This window comes from Neolamprologus brichardi, chromosome 10 (genome assembly GCF_056152115.1).
Source record: "Neolamprologus brichardi isolate AB-2024 chromosome 10, ASM5615211v1, whole genome shotgun sequence".
Taxonomy (NCBI): Eukaryota; Metazoa; Chordata; class Actinopteri; order Cichliformes; family Cichlidae; genus Neolamprologus; species Neolamprologus brichardi.
The window spans coordinates 2,388,329-2,412,376 of NC_142113.1; the positions used below are offsets into that span (position 1 = coordinate 2,388,329).

General features: G+C 41.1%; 1 protein-coding gene across 1 annotated transcript in view; it reads left to right on the top strand.

Moving 5' to 3' along the window:
* Window positions 1–24,048, top strand: part of uvrag (UV radiation resistance associated gene) — a 117,587-nt gene that overhangs the window by 4,076 nt on the left and 89,463 nt on the right. The window contains exons 2-8 of the mRNA XM_087847059.1: window positions 2,700–2,817; window positions 3,128–3,162; window positions 4,262–4,423; window positions 6,104–6,178; window positions 6,296–6,381; window positions 17,524–17,629; window positions 23,601–23,727. Of these exons, the coding sequence (XP_087703185.1) occupies window positions 2,700–2,817; window positions 3,128–3,162; window positions 4,262–4,423; window positions 6,104–6,178; window positions 6,296–6,381; window positions 17,524–17,629; window positions 23,601–23,727 (709 nt within the window). The remainder of the gene's footprint in view (window positions 1–2,699; window positions 2,818–3,127; window positions 3,163–4,261; window positions 4,424–6,103; window positions 6,179–6,295; window positions 6,382–17,523; window positions 17,630–23,600; window positions 23,728–24,048) is intronic.

Below are 24,048 nucleotides of genomic sequence, written 5' to 3' on the forward strand. Positions count from 1 at the left end.
CCCCAATCCTTATGTGGGACATTGGTTGTTATAGCAATGCATCTCTGGGCTTTCTTGATGACAAAGTGCCTTCTGTCTTTTAACTGTACTTGTACTTGTCTGCCATAATCAGTCTTTTAATGTCTTTAAAGGTCCCTTCCGGCTGTATCATTGTGGCTCCTGAAAGCATTTTTGTCTTATAAGGTCTTTGAACTTGTTTGACACCCAAGGGTTGTCATTCGCATCATTGAATCTTTTTGGTTGGGACCACAGAGTCCACACAGAAATGAATATAATCAGTCACATGTGTAGTGTGATCATTAATGTCAGCACTCTCAAAGACCTCCCATACAGTGCAGTCAAAGCAGCCCGGAAACACATTGTCATGTCAGTTTAGGGTCTTTTTCTGTCTCAGTAGCCCCTCGTAGACAGGATAAACCACACTACGATCCGACGCCCCTAGAAGAGGAATCGGTGTAGACATCTTTGACAGTTCCATAGCACCAGAATCTTCTATTTCCTGGTGGGACAGTCGACCCATTGGTGGCATGAGTGAAGCTTACTTTATTGGTACACTAATGCGAAATTATAATGGGACATCATTTAAATTCTTAAATGTGCACCAATCTTTCCAGTTTAGACGGGAGTTTGAAACTCTCTGACCTTACTGGTTTACTTGTTTACTGAGTAAACACTGACTCACTTTACAGGTTATAATCAGTGCTGATCTCAGGCTAGATAATAAATGTTTTAACTAAGCAGTTTTGAATACTTTGAATACTCCACAAACCGTGTGTGTGTATATATATGTGTATATATACTATAATTGTGAAAAGCAAACGACAAGCATGCACTTTGACCTGATGCACTGTTTTCGGGGTTGGCTACTGTGGACTAAGTGAAAACTGTCGCTTTATCTCTGGGCCATAACCTGAGATTCAGCTCTCATCAGCAGCTATGATCCACGACATAAATTCAGGGGAGTTTGAGGTCCATGAATCCACCTTACACGCATTTGCATCCCACTCGGTACACATGGGCAACACTGGTACTCGGGAGTTTAAATTAGCAGCAGTCCAGAAACTGGTCCAGTAGTGCATGACAAGAAAACTTTGAAGGGAAAATTGAATTCAATTAAGTCATTTTAGATTTATATGGTACGTAGATTCGAGGAACTTTTCGGTCACACTTTTTTATGTGTGTGACCAAAAGGTTCTTTGCGTGTAGCGAATAAGAGGAGATAATCCACTTCAGATGACTGGAAATACTGAGTTTGGTTTATGTGTGGGAGTTGTCTCCGTATGCAGTACACATGATACCAATTCGTTTGCTGTGAAATAACTTATTTGCACTACCCTCTCATGCATAAATGTCACATTACATGAACTTCTTGGGCAATCAGAAGACCTTTTGGGACCATTTGTCCCGTCCCACTTATTCGAACATTTGCATTCTCACCTGTACGTGTCGTGGTTTAGTTTTCAGTGCTGCAGTTCATATATGAAAAAAGCTTACGTTTATTTTTAAATGCATGAGAGTGGGGACTTGTTGGAAGCCTCTTGCATAAAGTTGGCATCAGTTTTAACTGTCTGTACTTAATAAACTGGCGTTCAAGTGTGTTTTCTTATCAGGGCTACAGAAGTATCTGCTTTAGTTTGGTCAGTCCACTCTCTGAAACAGGGGTGGGCAACCCCAGGCCTCGAGGGCTGGTGTCCTGCAGGTTTTAGATCAATCAAATGATGAGTTCATCACCAGACCTCTGGAGAACTTCAAGACATGTTGTGGAGGTCATTTAGCCATTTCAATCAGCTGTGTTGGATCAAATACACATCTAAAACCTGCAGGACGCCGGCCCTCGAGGCCTGGAGTTACCCACGCCTGATCTAAAATAATGTCTGCATGCTCATGAATAACAGAAGGCTTGTGACCACCTAGTCACCCAGATTACAAGCCACGTGTCACCATCGGACTTGTATGGTCGTTTTATAACATGCAGTGCTCTTCTGTTCGAGCGTCGTCTGAGAGGACTCTGATGTTTGAGCTGTTTTGAATAATTTTGCTGTTTTATTTTTGTTTTCCATGTTTCCTGTTGAGAAATGTACATTATAAAATTAATAAGGAGAGGGTTAAAAGTCCCCTGGAGAACAATCATTTGTTTGTTTTTGAAGTCGTTAATCTTTTGGGAAATCCCATGACTTAGATTTGTCCTCGCTATGGCTGCAGGAAGGAGGTGGGCCGGCCATTCAAGGGAAAGGTTAGACTGTAGGATGTGTCAGGAGGGGCCGATGGTGCGATATGGCAGCCTCGCTGCTGTCAGTCTGCCCCCGGGCAGCTGTGGCTACAACCGTAGCTGCCTCCACCAGTGTGTGAATGTGAGAGTGAATTGTAAAGCACTTTGAGGGTCTCGAAAAGCGCTTTACAATTCACTAACAAAGTCCTTGACTTCAAGAACTTGAAACAATCCAGTCTTAAAGTGTTGCTGGATTGATTTTAAAAAGTAACTGATGACTGACATAATGTTACAATGAAGATGAGTAATGCCTCCATTACTTGTGCTGCCTCTGTGCATGAGAAAGGACGGCTAACTTAAGCTGTTTTATATGTGGGATAGATTTGACCAATCACATGAGCCAAATTAAGCTGGTTACAAAACTCTGTTATCAATAATCGTCACTATTTCACATTGTCTCTCTCCCTCTCTATTTTCTCCTGGCAAACAGAGACGGTTGCGTCATCTTCGGAGCATCGCAGCCAGAAACATTGTCAACAGGAATGGCTCTCCACTGCTGGACACGTACTTCACCCTCCACCTTTGTTTAGGAGACCGCATTTCTAGAGGTCGGTGTTAACGTCCTCTCACACACTACTGATCATGTTTATCTTGTACAATTTTTTTATCAAGAGGCTTTTAAATAAAGTTAAATGGGCAGTGCACATTATGTTTATATTTATTTTGTATTTGCAGCAAGTTGTAGTTTAGTATCTCAGGCAAATGCATTTGAAAGTGGCACTAACACTGCACCGTTCCTCTGATTTGTATGTGATAGATTTGTGTAACTGGTGTCCAGCTGAGCTTTAGCAAAACACGTTCAGGGTTTAGTTTCTCCTGTTTATTGTGCATTAATCAACATTCTTTCATGTTTTTTAGATTTTTACAAGAGTGAAGTCATTCGAGACTCACTGGTGAGTAAACGAACCCTCAAACGCTTCCTCTCCGCGTCCTGGGATAGGTCCAGTATGTTGTCATTTCCTGTAGCCTGCTGTTGGAGAATGTCCTCATTACGAGCAGTGAAGCGGTGCTTTTCTGAATGCTAAGCTTGGCATTTCTCTGTTCCCTTCTTGCCAGTCACACATGTAGCCAGCTCTTGTTTAACATGATTTGCTGAATAAAATATCAGGCGTGTGTCGGCATGAATAAAATTCGATCCGCGTTTCTCTCAAACAGCTTTTTCTTTTGGCCTGCACGCATCATTAAACTGTGCAAATGACCGTGCTGTGTCGTATTACCACCTCGTTGTTTTTTGTTTAAATTTCCACTTTTATTTGTGATGCAGATACAGCTACGCACAAAACTACAGACGTAGTTAAGGGATGTTAAGCAATTACTGTTTGGGCTCGCTGCCGAGCCATGAGCTGACCTAAGCTGGTTTCCAGGCGTACTCGTCAGTACCTTCAGCAGACAGACAGCGTAATGCACTTCAGGAGTCATGACTCCTGTCATCTCCCAGCACAACTGTTTTATTTAACATCTGTGCTGACGTTCTCGGCTATTTCATCTCCTTCCTGTCATCGCTCATATAAGGAACTGTTTCCTGTTGCTCTTCCTGTTTTCATTCCCCTCTGCTTCTAATGCTAGTTCTTATCTTCACCTGTGGATTGTACTTCTGCTTTGGCCTCCCTCTCCTGCCTGTTACCCAGGGAAAAAGAGCTTTTTCTGTATGATGAAGGGAAATGGTACACAGTTAAATGATGTAAATGACTCCAGCTCTGTGCCGCTGAGCCAGCGGTCATGCTGTCGTTCTGAACGTTCAGGGTCAGACTACAAACAGAAACCGGGATCAGACTTTCAGGTTAATGCAGAACAGGATGATTCAGTTACTTTGCAGTGGTTAAGGATCACTGTATGGATTTAACAGAGGTAACAGACATTTTGCTCTCAGATTTTTATTTCAAACTCTTGAACCTATCCTCCCATTAAAAAAAAAAAAAAGTCAAAGTAGAAACGATTTAAGATGCGACTGCTGTTCCTTTTGAAATGTGTGTGTTTGTGGATCTTTGTTAGAATCCAACTTGGCGGAGCCTGGACTTTGGCATGCTCCCAGACCTTCTGGACACCTCAGTGTCTTGCTTTGTGGTGAGAATCTGGGGAGGGCAGAAGGAGCAGTACCAGCTCCTCATCGAATGGAAGGTTAATTTGGACGGCCTCAGATACACGGGGCAGCAGGTCAGCAAACACACCCAAGAGCAACAAAGTAGCAACACAATATAAACTTTTTCCTGAGGATTTCTGTGTGGCTTTTGAAAAAGTGACTTGTTATTGCAAAAATCTAAGAGTACAGTTTTGATCTTTACAAAGGGTTTGTTGGATATGATCTGACACATGTGTTAAATGTTGAATAGCTGAATGTGTAATTAAATCCTTCTAAGAGCGCGATGCATGCATTTCCGTTCTGTCCATGCGGTTTACATTACTTCAGGACATATCAGTAGTTATGAGCAGCGCTGTTGCTGCGCTCTTAGCAAGTTTATATGTAAAATGATCACTTCGACTCGGCTGCACAGTTCTGTGTATGAAATATTTTTCATCTGCTTGGAATTTATACAAGTGGATGAATCTAGTTTAAATGCTGAGGTGATGCTCACTGCTGTGAGCGAGAGGGTTGAACATTTAACTCTGGATCTGTGTTTGAGTTTTAATTTTTAAATATTTGAACATGAAAACAAAATAGTTCACTAACTGGGAATCTTTCTGCCACATTAAAGGGACCTGCAGTGCTTAACAAACTGATTGTTGGTGTAAGGTTTATGGCACAGTTTTAACAGTTTTAGTATTTACCAAAATAATTTTTTCATTTAAATTGGCATTTATGTGCAAACTCTTTAATCAAAATGATATGTCTAATGCTAAAATATAGTTACTATTGTTATAAAATAATTTTCAAATTTACTGTTTAAGAAAAGTAAAGTACATTTATTTATTTTTTATTAAGATGTCGAGTTACAGTGATTTATTTCCAGTCCAGTGTGATTGGGTGTAACAGTAAATGAATTCAGTTTATTTGCTTAATAAATAACAACATGATTTTAGTTTAAACTATTTTTTTTTCTAAAATATGTTCAATATTTTTCTCTATGTGGTCCAATAAGTTTAAGTACTGCATGCACATTATTAAATGTGAATAATTGCAGTAGAACATACAAACTGTGGTGAGAAATACAAGTCCCCAAACATTAAACTTTCTAAATTACTTTCAGTCATATAGAATAATTTTATTAGTGCCTATTTTACTGTAATGTCATCTAGTCGCTAACATTCAACATTGTAACAAGGTAAAATGATTATTGTGAGTTCTTTCACTCCGAGTTAAATCATCTAAAAATGCACCGAGCGTATACGTTATACATGATTGTAAATAACTTCCATCAGTGTAACAAATGCTTAGTGCTTTATCTTTTGACAGTAATCAAAGAAAATTGCAATTCTCTTCCTCATCGTCTTCAATACAATTCTTTTCCCGTGCATGCCACATATATGTCAGTGGTAGGGAAACAACCAGTGATTACGTATCAGGCTGCTCATTAGTGTAATGCGGCACATGCTGCATTGATTCAGTAGTAATATGAAATGTCTGCATGTGAAAATATGAGTTAGAGCCTCAGATTGTAGCTGTCTGTTTGGCTCTTTGTGTGAAGAGTTTGGCTCGTTCAAAGCTTTCATCAAAATAGTAAATGCAGTTCAAATGCTGATGAAGAACTCAATGTTATTCCAATTTATTCAAATCCAGACTGCATTGGGAGTTGGTAAACAGATAGCACAGACTCATGCACATCCAGATGCAGCTGTCCTTTGTTCTGAGACTCTGTCCCCGTACAATCAGCCTTTTCTGCCCTGCTTTGTCCACAGATTCGATCCAGAAATCCAAATGAGATCATATTTGGATTGAATGATGGCTATTATGCAGCTGACTTTGATCAGAAGGTATGTCCTTTCGTCTGTTTTCTAAAGCTTCTTGCATGACAGTAGAATACCAAGTTCAAATCTTGTTTCGACGTTGTTTGGCTTCTGCGCTGAATCTCAGACATGTGGCTGTTGCAGGATCAGTCGGAGCGTAAGAAAAACAGCCTGCTCCAGGTGGACCAGAGTTCGGTCAGGAACTCGTACAGCGTTTTTTCTTTGCTCAGGTAAGATTCAAGCTGTGCAGCATTGTCGCATCTCATGTTCGTTTTATGGAGCTGGCCTTAAATCAAATGTAGTGAATCACTTTTTATGGGGAGCATCTTCTCCTGACAAATAGATCCATTCAGTTTTATTTATGCAGCACTGAATCACAACAGCAGTCGTCTCAAGGTTGACCCTACAATAATACATACAGAGAAAAACCCAACAATCATATGACCCCCCATGAGCAGCACTTTGGCGACAGTGGGAAGGAAAAACCTCTTTTAACAGGAAGAAACCTCCAGCAGAACCAGGCTCAGGGAGGGGCGGGGCCATCTTCTTCTTCTTATTATTATTATTACTTTTATTAAATAGGTCTTTCTTGCTTTTATCATAAATATTTTCAATACATTTCCTGTTGTTTTACTTGCCTTTTGTGGGTTTTACTCGGGTATTTGCTGTCCAGCAGATGGTGCCAGAGGAACAGTTTTATTTTAGAGTCGTTGTGAGGGAAGCTCTGCAGCTTGGTAGTAACTCATACATCCCAGAGTGAACACTGTTGGTCTCAGACAAAATAAAACTATTGAATTACAGATTTTAATCACCTTTTCATTAGGTCAGTGGCAGTCTTGTGGTGAGTGGGGTATTGAGGATATGGAGTGTAAAAAGGAAAATGCATTTTTACGCCACAGGAGGGAGACAGAAATTTGCTGAGTAAGTTGCTAGTTGGTGGGAGAAACCCTGGTACAGTCACTAGGAACTTGAGACATAAGGGCCGGCTGCATCTGTTGACAAACAGGCTTGTTGTTCTGCATGTATATTTAAATGTGGTAGAACGTAAACAGCACTTACAGAATCACCAGGGCTTCCCCGAGGGAAACCCTCTGTTTACCGATCGTGTAATTACCCCCAGTTTTGTCTAAATAAATATATATTTGGAAAGTTTCAAGGTAGATGTTTCCAAAATAAGATAACGGTCCTGTCATTAGGTGCATTATGAAGGCTTGCACTAAGATTTTCCCCCTTTAAGAATTAAATAAGGGGCCATAAATGCGTCACAGGCCTTTGCAGTGTCAAGTAAATGGAGTTATGCCAAAGCTGTCTGAACTTTAACAGTCTAGAAGTGGTCATGGTTTATGGTTATATGAGTGGAGACCATCGCCTCTCCAGCAGCTTGAAGGAGGAAAAGCCCAGTTTGAATCATAACTTTTATGACCTCTGCTCTGGCTTCTTCTGTTATCGTAGCCTTCCTCTCCATCCTCTTCTTTATCCACACCACATGGGATCTGTGGGGTTTACCACACTTAGGTTTGTTTATTTGTTTAAGGAACCCCATTAGCTTCCACAACAGTGGTTGCTAGTCTTCCTGCCCAAACCATCAAATACCATCGAATAAAATGTTAAACAATGAATTGGATGCAAAATATCCACATAATTCGGCTCTTACTTCCACAATAAGGTTTTACAATTCTGAAAATATAAGCATGTAAATATTAAAAAATATAAAAAACACTCAAACAAAATACACAATTTCCATTACAAGTGACATTACCCTCTTACAATATTTACAAATAAATAAAAATCACCTAAATAGGCTTTTAGGTGATTTTTAAAATTATGAATCGAAGTCAATTCTCTGATTGCATAAGGCAACTTATTCCACTGAAAAGATGCTTTAAATATAACAGTTTTTCAAAAAGTTACTTTTAACTCGAGGAGTTACTAAATTGTGGTTAGTTGAGAATCGTGTAGCATGATTATGTATTTCATCTGGATACTGCAACTGAGCATAAAAAAAGTGTGGTGTGTTTACCAGTGTTGCTTTCTTTAGAAATACAAGTAAGTCATAGTGTAATTTAGTTTGTACAGAAAGCCAAGAAAGTTTATCGTGCATTTTATCAACATCTGTATAATATGAACAGCTTAACACTAATCCGGCCGCCCTATTTTGGACTAACTGAAGTTCAGATCTGTCTTATTAGCTGCCGACCAAATGACTGAGCAAAGTAATTTAGTCTGGGTGACCTGTTCTAATACCGATCCAGCTATGGAAAGATTTAGTTGTGGGCTGTTGACTAAGTGTCCTCTACTTCCTATTAACATGGATTTGAATTTAAACACGTTTAAAATCGTGTTGTTTTTACTTATCCAGTCAAACACGTGCAAATCTAGTTGTGATATGCTGGTCAATTCAGAGTAGCTACTGGCTGAATAAAACATGGTGGAATCATCAGCATACATTACAATAGGGCTGCTCGATTATGGCAAAAATGATAATCTCGATTATTTGACGATATTTATTTAACAATAACAATGTGTTGAATAATGACTTTAAAGATTGTCAAAAATAATATAAAATAGTGCAAATACTGATAACAGTGCAAATGTTTGCAATATAAAAATAAATGAAAAATGTAAACATCTATGTTTAGTGAACTTTGCAGTGTTGCTCTGTGGTGCAGCTACGACACTGTAGCAAAGTTTACACACTGTGTCTACTTGATCCACGTCTGACTGAACCCATAATGTTTCCACACCACTGAAGTTTTTTTACCTCTTTTCAACCAACAGCAGTCACTCTCCTCTCCAAATAACTTCTGCTGAGCTTTCCGAGCTTCCCTCGGGTCCTCTTAATCAGCGGTCCCCAACCCCGGGCCTCCGTGAGTCGTTTGGTACCGGTCCGCGAGAGTTGAGGCTCAGGTATGAAATGTATAGTTTTCAGGGTTTTTATCGGTTTTCAGCGTTATTTTGTTATCGTTTTTATCGTTTACTCGGTTTTCCTGGGTCTTTTCACGTGTGTTATGAATAAATCTTCTTTTTTTTCGGTACCGGTACTAGTTTTATTTTGTTGTATTTATCCGCGACACCTTAAAGGCCGGTCCGTGAAAATATTGTCGGGCATAAACCGGGCTGTGGCGCAAAAAAGGTTGGAGACCGCTGCTCTTAATTGTTGTGACACGTGTTCGAAACGCAGAGAGGTGCGCTCGATTTGCCACACGGAGCAGCGCGAGAGTAAAGCACGAGGGAGGGGCTAATAATCGGCTCAGTCATTTTTAATGATCGTTGAAAGCCCAGATCGTAATCGAGATTAAAATTCGATTAATTGAGCAGCCCTACATTACAAGATGAGATTTATCCAGGACGTACGGCAGATCATTGGTGAAGACTGAATAGAGAAGTGGACCGAGGCAGCTGCCTTGGGTTAGACCATAGTTCATTTCACAGCCCTCTGAAAAATAACCATTAAAATAAACCTTTTTCCTTCTTCCAGACAAATAACTTTCCATCCAGCACAAAGCAGCTGGTGAAAATCCATAACATTGTAGTTTATCTATCAAAAGATCATGATTTATCAAATCAAATGCAGCACTAAAGTCCAAAAATACCACCCCGGCCAAATTCCCATCATCTAGATATTTATACCAGTTATCTGTCATGTGACTGAGAGCTGAGCTGGTGGAATAAGCAGGTTTGTAAGCATGTTGAACCTGAGTGAGTAGCTGATTTTCTGTTAGGTAATGTTGGATTTGTTCATAGACGATCCTCTCCATAATTTTACTTAGAACGGGAGCAGACTAATCTGCTGTTGACACCATTAAAAACGTCATTCTTGTTTTTAGGGATGGGAATTATTTTCAATTCTTTCCACTGCAATGGAAATAAGCTGCATGCCAAAGATCTATTAAATATGGGACATATAGGAAGGGACACAAACTTGGCTGCAACTTGCAGTTTGCTGTCGGTGTTATCAGAGCCGGAGGATGTATCGCCAGGAAGTGACATCAATAAGCGCTCTACCATCTCCACACTCACTGCCTCAAACTTAAATTGGCATTGCTTATTATTCATGATAACATCCTGTATAAGTGATAAGGTGGGATCTCCTCTGCTCATGTTAGATTTTAAATTTGTTATTTTATTGCTGTAGTAATTCATAATTGTCCTTAGCTTTACTTATAAACGTTCCACCCGTGTAGATGTGAGCAGGATCTCTACCTATTATATTATTTAAAACTTTCCTTACTGGCCTCCTTGAGCTTAAGTTGATAATATTCTTTCTTCTTGCACCTTTTCAATTTAGTTACTTAATTTCTTAACTCGTGACATCTTGCCCACTCTTGTGGGTTGATCCCCTGTATTTCCTCACACTGCTCTGTCTGCAGCTTCCACCTCTGTCAGTGTTTTTTGGTTTGGTGCACTCACATGCACATGATTTATTATTATTATTATTACATACTATAACATGACTCATCAGACATGGTGCACTATTGTAGCCCCCAAAGGCATATAAGCATGTCTGCTTAGTTTCTGGAGGTGTTTGATGATGAAGTGAGATGAAGGGTGGTGTTCACCTGTGCTCATCTAACTCATGGGGGATACATATATGTAAATGTATATAAATAAAAATGTCTTCAAACAGCAGTTTGTCCACTGCAAACACCCACAGTGTGGAGATCTCGCCCAGCTCTCTCCGGCTCTCCTTTCTGGCTCAGTGTGTCTTTGTTAATGCTGTGTTTTAATGGAAATGGATGAGGGCGGCTCCACAGAGAGCTGCTGATCTTGATAAATGGCGGTAATTTGTCAGCAGATTCATAGCGTGCTTTTTCGGCCTGGCTCCAGCACCCTTCGCTTGTGTGAGTAGCAAACACAACACATCTCATATGGTGAGATGAAGAGGGAGCAAACAGATCATCAATCAGCAAACTCCTGTCTCTGTCAGTGAGGCTGTGATAGAGGGCAGGCCACATCCTACAAAGAGCAAGGTCCCTGTGTGGGTAGAAAAAAAACGTGACAGCTGTTCAACAAAGCCCCCCCTTTATGTAGAGACTATTAATAAAGGTTCAGACATTCTTTGACCCCCCCGAGTATGCTTCTCTGTCCTGGCAGAGCTTGTAAGTGGAATAATTATTTGGTAGGACAGGGTGGAAGCTTGTAGCTTGGTTTTCATTTTGATATCACCAATTCATGATTCTAATTGTTTTGCAGTTTAAACTTGTGTCACACTGAAGTAGTGTGTAAGTGAGAGTGTGCACGTCGTGGTCCCTGCTCTCTGAAACCAGTTTAGAGTCATGCACTTGTAAACCCTGCTGGGCCTTATGATGATGTGACACATGGTAAATATTAGGGGTGGGGAAAAATGGATACTGTGTAGCATGGGGATATTTTGTTTGCTAATAATGTATGGATACAGGGACAGCAGAAATCGATATTTTGTTACAAAAAGGTTTTTGTGCTCTGACTTCAGAGCATGTTGATCCTTTTTCTGAGCAAGAATCCTGACATTCCTTCACTGTCCAAATGTGTTTAACTTTTTTTTGGCAGCAATAAACATGACAGTTTACTTATTTTAATTTAAGACATGTTTTATTTTAATTAAGTTTAAAACTTTTTTATTTAATGTAAAATTATATTTTGTTTTAATTTACTTTCTAATTCTTCAGTTGCTGAAGGGGCTGCATAGTTTTCATAAACTGCATAGTTCAGAATAGCTATAATTGTACCAGATGGTTGATTCAGTTAAGTTGGACTAGACTGTAATACAAACCGTTCAGTTTGTCAACAATCAAACTGAAATGAGAGAAAGACTGAGTGTGAGACTTTGATATTAGAGAAAATGAATATTGATAAAGTTTACCTTTATGTACAGAATCTGAATATCGCAAAATATTTTTAAAAATTGCAATAATATCGTATCATGCGTTAAGTATCGTGATAATATCGTATCGTGGGATTTATGGTGATTCCCACCTCTAGTAAACATGGTTCTTGGAGCAGAACTTTTCACAGGTTAGCATAATGTCTCAAATGCCCAAAGCTTAAAAGGGAGGCTTCTCTTCTTCTCCAGTGGTCAGAGCCACACGTCGTCTCCTGACTTCCTTGCGTATGCTCGTACGTGGACTACATGTACGTACGGTGTGTGTCAACGGAAGCCGTGCAGAGTGTTGCTGAACTCAATGGGGGGGAGGGGCTTCAGAGACGGTTGAGGTGCTAATGCTTTCCTGCAGGCAGCCCCTGAGGTCAGCAAGCCTGCTGGTTGTTTCATTCCTCTGGAGCAGATATGCTGCGTGTGTGTCAGTTATTTACCTCACTGCCTGTCCTCCAAAACACATCTTTCAGCCTGAGATTGCTTCCTCCAGAGATCCATGTTTCCAGTTCGTCTGCTGTTCCTGACGCTGCCCGTTACTCGTCCGATTTTCTCTCACGTCTGCAGCGTTACAGCCCCTCTGGTGTGTGCCGAGCATTGCAGGCTTTTGTTATCTCAGCTTGTTGACGTAAGGATTACTCCTTCCACATGTACAGTACTAAGCTATAGTCTCTCTTTCTGTTTTCTGGCTTCTTAAACAAAAGAGTGCAAGCTTTGACTTACAGCGTTTGGACGTTTTAAAAAAGAAAAAGGCTAATTACACCAGCCTAAGTGAGCATAACTAATAATTTGACACTTTTAGAGTAAGACCAGCGTAAGGAGCCTACACTTGTGACTCATCATGGGGAGAGTTGTCTAAATGCTTGACCCCTGTTTGACCCTTTCAAGACTAAACATATCTTTCCTCGAGATCTCTCTGGCTTCCCTGCATCTTTGTTGTAGCTCGTGTAAACATGGCTTATAGCAACAGATCCCCACAAAAACAGCAGCCCCGGAGCAGGAGAAGCACATACACGGGCTCGCCAAAGAAACTTCTCAGCAGAAATCTTATCTTTCAGTCCATGTGGACGGAGACAATGGAGAGGTGATGTGAATAGCAAGTAGTTAAATGTGTTGACATTCTTTCGCTGTGAGATATAGGCAGCAGCGAGAAGAGTTGTTCGCTGTGATTTTCCTACGTTGTGGGATCTTACCCTCCATTTGTTGTTTTCAATGGGTTAATTGGCCGGCCCTGTTCACCCTGTGCTGGTTGCTAGAAATGAATACAGCACAGTCGTTAATCTGTGGGCTCGTTACCTTTGATCCAGGATTGTTTGACAAATGCATTGGGTACACTTACATGGGATAAACAGGTGGAAGTGTGGGCAGGCCACACAGTGAGTACTCCTTTACAGTCAGTGTAAAGCAGAAAGAAATGTGTTTGTCACGCCACAGAAACGTGTTATCAGCCACCCAGCCAAACACCCAAATATTTTTAAAAATGACAAAGTGTGAGGAAAAAATAGGTGATTTAAAAAAACGTAAATTGTGAGAAGCCTGTTGGCACGCCTGCTGAGAGGGTGCTGACTGACAGCTCTCACATAATCGACTGGATTCCCCCTGCAGGAGACTTTGAGGAGTTGCCCTCGGCGTAGATTTAATTGAACCACACAGGAAAGGAAACGAATCACAACATACATTTAGTCACTTTACATCTGTTTCTCCTTCTCGTGCCAGACTCCACTGTGGTCTCGTGTACCCAAAGGAAAGGAAGCCTCTAGAGTCTGAGGTGTTGCTCTTGGGTTTTTTGCACGGTGTGACCCTTTGTTGGCACATCCACTCCTGGGAAGACATCGTGTTAACATACACTCCCACACTCAAACTGCCAAAGCCTCTGCTTTTATGGGAGTAGGCACACTTAATTATCAATTAACCGAGTGGATTTGATTAGCAGCACCAGTGGGAGCAGTAAGGACGTACTACATTTTTCACAAACTGCTTCTGCGTAGTTTTTGTTAAATAAAGAATGACATGTTGTATAATAATGTTGTTGTATTTGTAATTTTAAGACCTATTTGTGCTCAGGTCATTTTGTTTTAGTGTTTCCTGATGAACGAAACCTGAAAGAATCAAGAGCAGCTCTACTATGGTAAATGGTCTGTATTTATATAGCGCTTTACTAGTCCCTAAGGACCCCAAAGCGCTTTACATCCAGTCATCCACACATTCACACACTGGTGATGGCAGCTACATTGTAGCCACAGCCACCCTGGGGCGCACTGACAGAGGCGAGGCTGCTGGACACTGACGCCACCGGGCCCTCTGACCACCACCAGTAGGCAACGGGTGAAGTGTCTTGCCCAAGGACACAACGACCGAGACTGTCCAAGTCGGGGCTCGAACCGGTAACCTTCCGATTACAAGGCAAACTCCCAACTCTTGAGCCACGATCGCCCCACTACTACTTGATATTGTAAGAAACTGAAAGATCGCCTGCACATACAAATGATAGAAAACATTCAGCTAACTGCAGCCACTGCATAGTGATGTCCTCTTTTCGAGTCGCCTGCCCGAGAAACAGAGCAGCACAAGGCCACCCTTGAAGTTTAGCTCTCACGTTCTTTCAGATGAGAAACATGTTCCCAGGTGCCTTCTTGTTTGTAAGCCAGATGACACATCTGTATTTGCTGATTCGCTCTCAGTCCTCATTTACAAAAGTGCAAATTCAGGACAACATCATGGCTGCAAATGTTTATTTCAATATAATCAGCAAAGGTAAATGAACAGAAAACAAAAGCTGCATTGCACGGAGGAAGCCCCCCTCCCCCTCCAGTTTCCTTCCTGTTATCAAAAAATACTTTTATTGAATTTATTCTGTAAACCTTTACCCAGAGTTTCCAACAGTGCCTTCTTTTTAATCAAAAAAATCTAGGTGCTAGTTTCATGCGACACCTCATCATATCTAGAATCCAAGGAGCAGATGGTGTTGTTTGTCCGATGTTTATCATTATGAAGGGTTGAGCGCAGAGCCTCAGTCATAACTTCCTGCGTGTCCACAGCAGAGTTGTCAGGCATGAAAACAATGACCACATGAGCTGGTGTTTGCTGGACAGTTACTCGGATCTTAAAGAGACCCACTGAGAGCGTACAGTATGAACCCCCCCTGCCTCCCCTCTGCTGCAGTGATTGCTGTGCTTTAGACCGAGGCTCGGGGAGAGATAACGGAGCAGACATGCGTGAAAAGGAGAGAGGAGATAACAGCTCTCACCTGAGGGAACGCACTGCAATCACCTAAACAGATGAAGCTTTCAAAACAGATCCATCCTGATCTTTCAAAACACTATCAACAACTCTTATAACTGTCACCTCAGACAGATTTAAAAAATATAAGTGTGTGGTTCCCCTGCAGGACAACTACTTACAGCTCTATCTACATCATTATATAAGCATTTTTGTTGTTGTTTTGGTTCTTGAAGAAGTATATTTACATTACAAAAAAGCCTCCCCAGTCTGAAATTATTATGCTTTATTCCTCATTTAGATGAAGAGACCTAGTGTCATTATTTCATGTGTAAGGCACTTGAACAGCATTTTCTATTTTTGTTTTCTTTTGTCTTTGAGCCAGAAGTTGCCTTTTATGGATAAAAGGTTGCAGTGCTGATTTATCAGCTAATACTAGCAAGCTGCAATACTCAGACACACCTAACAGCTGATAAGAACTTAAGTTACAATCTATTAAAACACAAAAATTTCACTCACCAAGAATGAAGCCCAAACCTCTTGGATGGTCTGTCCCGCACATTAAGCCATAATATTATTTCAATAAAAACACCATAAAAGAGACCAGCAACAAACCCACAGTGACACTCGGTGACTCAAAGTACTGGATGAGGCCTGGATGCTGATTGGTTCCAACTGCCTATACTGGGATACCTACCGTTCTGTGTAGCCACGCCCCCAAGTCCATTTTCTAGGACAGAGTTGCACTAAAAGCTGCACAAGGAGGCAAAAACAGTTCTTGCTACCAGGCCGTAAAACAGCTTTTTGAGTTGGTTGTTGTAACATTAGTAACATTGTTGTAACATTAGTAACATTGGAACATTTGTAACATTTGTAACATTGGAACATTTGTAACATTGGAACATTTGTAACATTGGAACATTAGTAACATTAGTAACATTAGTAACATTTGTAACATTGTAACATTAGTAACATTGTAACATTTGTAACATTTGTAACATTTGTAACATTAGTAACATTAGTAACATTGTAACATTTGTAACATTGTAACATTAGTAACATTTGTAACATTGTAACATTGTTGTAAAATTAGTAACATTGTTGTAACATTAGTAACATTGTAACATTGTTGTAACATCAACTAACTTTTTTTGGAATCAGCTTAGAGGCCAGCTAGCAGGAGAGCTGACAATCGCTGCACTGCTCTTGGTGCACAAATCAAATAAAGTGAGTTGATGAGCTCTTTGTTACAATATATGACCCAAGTACTGGATCCCTACATCAAACCCAACCATGCTGGACGACTTCTAAGAGTGAGGCAAACTGTATGTAATTTCATTATTAAGGGTCACTTTGTGTGCATGGAAATAGAACTATAACCATTATAGTCCAATCAGCTTATGGCATATGAACGCCACTGACACATTTTGCACGAAGCAGATGATTGAACACCAGAGCGACAGTTGGATTGCTAACTGCCAGTTCCCACCATGTGGGATTTTCGTCTGTTGATGAGTTGTTGAGTCCCAGGGGTTGTGCTGAGGGTTTTTTTGTCTATCTTTGTGCGACTTGACGAAAACATTCTCCGAAGCTAAACGCTTCTGTGATCGATGGTCTAAATAATGTGCTTGCTTGTCATTTGTATACTGATGTTGCTGTTTCCTATTTCAGTGATGACAGCGACATGGAATTTGGACGCGGGCCTCCATCTTTGTGGTTTTAGTTAATTAGTGGGGCTGCTGAGGTTTCTCTCTGCTCTCTGGCACGCTTGGGTTCAGGTCTATCCGAGCTGTTTGATCTCAGGCGGTATTGTTTCCATTATTAGACAATATTAGTGATTAAACTTTTGCTGTCGTGTTTCTGTACTTTAGAACTTGACCCGTCTGTTCTCGCTGCTCTTTTTTATTATTAGAAATGTTCTCAATATTGTTTATGTTCTTATTTAATGGCAGAACTATTCAATAGCTTTTACAGTTTAAGAGACTCAACAATTGGTCTGGAACAATGAAGGTCAACCCAAGTCAGGAAAAGAATCGGGGAGGGATGACAAACACACTGCACAATGAGTCTTCCCCACATGGGGACGATCATTATTCTTATTGTGCCCTACAAACAGTCGGTGTAAACATCCAAGCTAAAAAGAATGATTTGCTGGTGTAATCATAACCGACTCTCAACTTTTAGCCAGCCCATCAATTTAATGGTCTCCTGGAAACTCGGTTTCAGCGCTGAGTTGTTCTTGTGGTCTGATGTGTGGTTAAGATGATGTGGATGATGACTTTGTGTTCTTCTCCCTCGGCAGGCTTCACACAGCCCAGAGAGCCATCAAACAGACCCAAGTCACAGTGCAGAAGATCGGGAAGGAGATCGAGGAGAAGCTAAGGACGACGGCGGCCTGCACAGAGCGGGTGAGCGTGCTCGCCCCTCGGCAACAAATTCCAGCTCATCAGCAACTGGTTTAGATGTTTTCAGTAGCTTGAAAGTTGGTGTGAAGTTTGTTTTCAGAGGAAGCAAGATGTATAACACCACAACTGATGTGATCAGCGATAACGGCGTTTCTGGCCTCCACCAATAATAAACATCAGAATCGTGCTTGATACTTACAAGGATTTAAGAGCTTGTCTCACACAAAGCTTAGAATGTAATTGTAACGTAAAGAAATGTGAGATCTGAAAATCCATCGATTGTGATTGTTTTGATAGCTCAGCTCCTCAGTGATGATGCCTGGGCCAAAACGCCTCGTTTATGTTTCCACCTCCTGTAATACGCTCAGATACGCTAAAGAAGCGTATTTAACATTTTTGGAATTGTCAGGCGCACAGCTGTGAAAACGCAGCACCGATCCCAGGTCTGACATTGTGTTTACTGTCAAAATTCACTTTAAAAGCATCCCCTCTCCTCTGCTGTTATACAAGCCCGGAGGCAATGATACTTGAGTATTTTTGTCCCCCAGGTAGGCAGCACAAAAACGCATTTTCACTCACCACACACGGTACAATTGTGGACAACTGGGCTGCTTTTGTGTCCAGTCCAAGAGTGCGTCTGTGTGCTGGTAGAAGATTTAAGTGATCTGAATGTCTGCTTAGTGAGCCTCTTTATACAGCTGTTACAGCTGTTGCTTTCTATCTTACTGCTCCTCATGAGTTTTTGATATCCCTGATTTTTTTCCTGTTCCTTTCCTTAGGCCTTCACCCTACTTATTAAGGCAGCCCCCTACTATAGCCTCAGCTTTCCCACAAAAACATTGAGGCTCCATTCTTCTCGCCACAAAGGATCCCTTTCAAGAACTTTTCTCTGATATTTCCCTCTCACTGAAACATTCCTCAAACCCCTTTTCAGAGTTCAAATCTGCCAATAAATCACATAATCCTCATCTTCTACCTTTCTGTAAAAGCCCCCCCCCCCCCCCCCCCCCCCCCCCCCATCTTGGAGTGAGTGGAGCATTGTGTGATTCTTCTAAGGGCTTCCCACTTTGGAGAGCTCTGTACCATCTTTCTGTATGCGTCATGGTGAACATGGATCAAAGGGCGATGGAGTGGGGGCCACCTAGCCGAGCACATGCCCCTTTCACCCTCTCACCCACACTCTGCCATTAATCTGCTCAGTTATAACACGCTCCCACCCCCCCACCCCCACGCCTGCTGCTTATTTACTCAGCTGACCCGCTGATGTTTGATGTTCAGTAGACATCAGACAGACCCTGCTGGTTAGGTACAGTCTTTCTCCCTCTCTGTCTCGCACACACACACACACACACACATCACACTTGTTAATTCTGGTGCTCAGTGAAAGTGCAGGAGGCTCGTGGTTCGTGCCAAAGCCAGTTGTGGTTAACATGCAAGTGTCAGGGTGCGACACATTGGACAGATGGAGGCTCTATCAGTCATCTCTTTCCCCGTGTTTTCTCCACGGTACCCACAGGAAGAAAACATCTGTATCATATCTGTTTTTGCTCTGATCCAGGCTGCGATCTCTTATCTAAGTGAATGTGTGTGAGATGCCAAAGTCCCCGCTCTGGCAGGATGAATAACAAGCTCCTCCCTCCCTTATCTTACATCATTATCAGTTCCTTGTTTGTGTCTTCCATCTCCTTATTACAAGTGTGTATGTGTATAGTTTTTTTTTTCTGTCTCAGCAACTGTGCTGCCCTCCTGAATCCCCCTAAATCCGTCTTCCTGTTTTGAATGGATCATTTTTCGTTGAGTGGTTTTGTCAGTCGCTGCTCTCTCGCCTTCATCTGCTGTGCGAGTGCATCCATGAACCCCTATTTCTGTTCCTTATTAGATGATTAGGGTGAGCCCACTTCACACTCCTCTTTACCAGATAGAGAAATGAAGATGATGAAGGGACGCCGCTCGGAGAGGCTTAGATTACGACTAATGAGCTGCACTCTGATGGCGCTGGTGGTCAGGGATGTGGGGTGGCGAGGCGCCTCCTGGCAGGAGTTTTAATTCGGGCGGTCACTCATCTCGAGTCGCTGGGCTTTATTGTGGTCTTTTGCTTCGGGTTTGTCTTCCTGTTTGCATTTCTGAGACTTTCATGTGGCGCCTTACTCTTTAGCCTTTCTTACATTTTAATTGATGAACAAACCCACAGCTACAACTTCACATTCACGTTCTTCCAGCCGAATCATGCACAAGCAATTTCCTCCAAATGTTGAGCGTACATATTTCTAACTTCCACTGCTGCCACTCATAACACATTTTTTCCTGAGACAACACTCAGATAATGTCACTGTCTGCATCAGTTTAAGAATCGCTTTGTGTTGACACCTGCATGACTACAAATCTGCTCAGGTTGCTGTTGGAGACAGCTGTTTCCTCAGCTGCCAGATAACTGTCCTGGCTCTATGTAATATCGCAGTAATAAAGCGATATCATATGGCAGAGGAAAGTTACGCAAACAGTCGAGAAATCAAAACACAGTATTAAAATAAACTGTGTAAAATTAAGTAAATATACATATATTTTCATTTTTCTCATTTTAATTAAAGTGTACTTGGATTCTATCCACCCAACCAGCCATGTTTGTGATTCAGAGTCATTGTTGAGCTGTATATTGTTACCAGTCTGTTACTGGGATCAGTTCAGTTTATTAGGAAGTAATATTAGGTAGTAATTTTCATCCAGAAGCTCAGGCGTCAGACTACAGACATGGCTTCAAACCTTTAGTTTGACAGGGATAGCTGTTTAGAAGAAAATGGTTTGCTTGAGTCAGAGGATCCACTCAGGGGCCGAACGGAGTCCCAGTATTAGATGAATTAAGTTAAACTGGGAGTCATGGAAAGCTATGACTTTCCATGACTCCAAGTGGGAAATATTAAACAAATAAATAAGAATTAGTTGACGTTTGTGATTTTCAGTATATCCTGCCTTTCTCCCATCACCCACAAACGCTTCCGGCAGATGGCCGCCCAGCTCCGAGCCGAGTAGTGATGGGTCGGTCGCGAACGAAATGGCTCTTAAAGCCGGCTCTTTGAAGTGAACGACGCGAGCCGGCTCCTTATCACGAGCCGTGGTTTTTGTTTTCTTTCTCTCTCTCGCACTTTTTCCCGCTTCACTCCGCATGCGAGCCTTGTGCTTTACGCTGGGCAGAGGGGGGAGGGGCGGTAGTTACGCTCAGTAGCACAGGAACAGAGCGGGAGGGAGAGAAAGAGAAAGAGTGCCAGGGACAGTGTTGCCAACTTAGCGACTTTGTCCCCCTAGCGACTTTTTTTAGAAAAAAAGTCGCTAGGGGGTCTGAAAACTCGCTAAATATAGCTAAATATATATATAAATAAATATATATATAAATATATATATATAAAAAAAGACGTGAAAGCACATATCACTTTTACTCTCAACAAGCAGCGGGTGCTGTAACGCAGTCAGTTCTTCTTTTACTCTTATGCTGTTTTGTGGATCAGGTTTAAAACTACTTATAAACACACACACAAAGTAACTCCACCAGAGTGCCTATTTCGGGTCACTTTTGCCGGTCCAAGCCCGGGTAAAGGAGCAGGGTTGGAATTGTGACATTACAAAAAACAATAATTGCTAAAATAAATTTAATTTGTAGTTCTAAATAAACTCTAAATGCATTTAGGACGTTTTTTGCTCCCTTTATGTCTCGTCCACGATGTTATTTCTCTCTCCAGCAGCGTAGGTTACAATTACATTAGCATGACCAATTATGCAAATTAGGTGATGGCGTCATTTAGCGACTTCTAGCGACTTTTAGGACAGCCAATAGCAATTTTCCTTACTGAGGAGTTGGCAACACTGGCCAGGGACAACAACGTCACATTAGAAAGGTATAGTAATCATCCACAACTATTTTCAGTTGCAGATGATAAAGGATTCAGAAAGTTTATTCATGCAGGCACATATGACAGAGAATGTGCATCTTCTTTTTGTTTTTATATTTTAATTTATATTTAATTGTGTTGTGGTTTGCAGTGTTTTGTGTTGTTTCACTTTAAATTTGTAAAAGGAAAAAGCTGAAAATTTAATTAGTTAAAAGTTGACTAGTTGATTTTTGTATTATATGATTTATTTATTACATTTTATGTGGAGTGAATAAATAAAAGTATATTTACGGTGGCCCCTACAGACAAAACACATACAAACTCCGAAGCACGTAAAAACTCCAAAACACGTAAAAACTCCAAAACACGTACAAACTCCAAAACACATAAAAACTCCTAAATATGTAAAAACTCCAAAACACGTACAAACTCCAAAACATGTACAAACTCAAAACACGTACAAACTCCAAAACATGTACAAACTCAAAACACGTACAAACTCCAAAACATGTACAAACTCAAAACTCGTACAAACTCCAAAACACGTACAAACTCCAAAACACATAAAAACTCCTAAATATGTAAAAACTCCAAAACACGTACAAACTCAAAACACGTACAAACTCCAAAACACGTACAAACTCCAAAACATGTACAAACTCAAAACACGTACAAACTCCAAAGCACGTAAAAACACGTACAAACTCTGAAGCACGTAAAAACTCCAAAACACGTAAAAGCTTCTTTTTTTTTTAAATTATTTGACTATATATGAATGCTTGTGTATAAATACACAAACAATATACATATGCTTTCATGCTTTCAATTGTGTAATTTAAGTGATCTAGGTAACTGTTTTGGAAGTTCAGTTCATGCTAGAAATGTGTTTTGGAGTTTGTACGTGTTTTGTCTCTAGGGGCCATCGTATATATTTATATATAAACATGTATAAATAAAACTACTTTTTTTTTTTTTTTTTTTTTTACATTAGTAATTCCTTTTGTGCATAATTTTATATTATTGTTAGTAATAAATTAATTAAAGCAACAAAACAATCTGAAGAGCCGGTTCAGAGCCGAAAGAGCCGGCTCTCTAAAAAGAGACGGAAATCCCATCACTAGAGCCGAGGGCTGCTTCTTCCTGTTGAAAGGGAGTTTTTCCTTCCCACTGTTACCAGTTGCTTGCTCATAGACTGTCATCTGGTTGTTGGGTTCTCTCTGTATTGTTGCAGGGTAGGTTTACATCCAAATATTTAAAGCTCCTTGAGGCAACCGTTGTTGGGGTTTGTTGCTGTATAAACAAGATTGAATGTTTTCACTTTCACAAGTGCAGAAAAACAGGTGAGTCAGGTTGCTGTCAATCAGTCACAGTCTGTGCGCAGCTATGCAAACATGAGAAATAGGCCTTAGCAGCCACAATAAGTGAAAACACCTGTTTGTCTCTGTGTGTATAGACCTGTGAAGTAGGGTTTGGTAGGAGACAGAAGGAAATTGGAACAAACCAAAAACATGCTCGGGCCGTTGTTTAAATGAAATAAATGGTAAGAGACATATTACAAAACACACCTTCGTCCCAGCTGTAACGATTTAAAAAGGAACAAATGACTGCATACGAGGACAGATGTGTTACGTAGATGATTTGTGAATTATATGCTCTATGTGAGAGGTGAGAGAAGACTTTATTCACTGTGGTTCTGGTGCAGGTCCGGCCTCATCTGCTCGCCTCAGACCAGCTGTTTGAACGTGGAACTCAGTACTACTTACCTTGGAGCCGGCCGTTCCCATGACTCGGGCTCATTAGTAAACATTAACGATGATTCCAGGGCTCAGTAAGACGTTTTGAACACGCAAATCTTCCTTCCTGTGTTATCATTAGCTGTTGACAGTGCTTTCTGTTGTTACTAACAGTGAGCATCGGCTCAGTGGTTGCGCATTAAATCAGCGCGATATGGGATCGGCCTAAACAAACAGTGTTTGTTTTTGTGGGAGCTAGTAGGAATCTTGGGGTCTTTATAAAAGGTTGCTGTGACCACATGCTAAATATTTTCTTTCACTGTCTTTTTCTGTTTCTTTTCTGCCGCTTTGTGTGAGCAGAAGAAGGAGCGCGAGTGCATGCAGCTGCGTATAGCGGTCCTTCACAGCGAGCTGGAGCGGCAGAGGAAGGCGCTTGGGAGGGAGAGAGACCTGCGACAGAAAGAGAGGGCGCTGCTGCAGAAGAAAGGTAAATGGGATAGGTGGACATGCTGCATGTGCACCTGGGGAAAGTGTTAACACCACACCACCGTGCATACATCACCTTTTAATATTGTTTGATGCTATTGTGTGCACCGTTTAGCGCTGGCTTGCAGTAACTAGTGGGTGAAAACATGAACACACAAGCAATAAGAAAAATGAAAGGCCCCGGGCTCAGTTCGGTCTTATATAATAGTAACTTCAAATGATCGGTTATTCCCTCTGCAACTCATTTTGCTGTCTCCAGTGGTGCTGCGTCACTCAGATCCTGCTTGTGGAAGAAGACTTAATATAATGGTAAAAACATGTG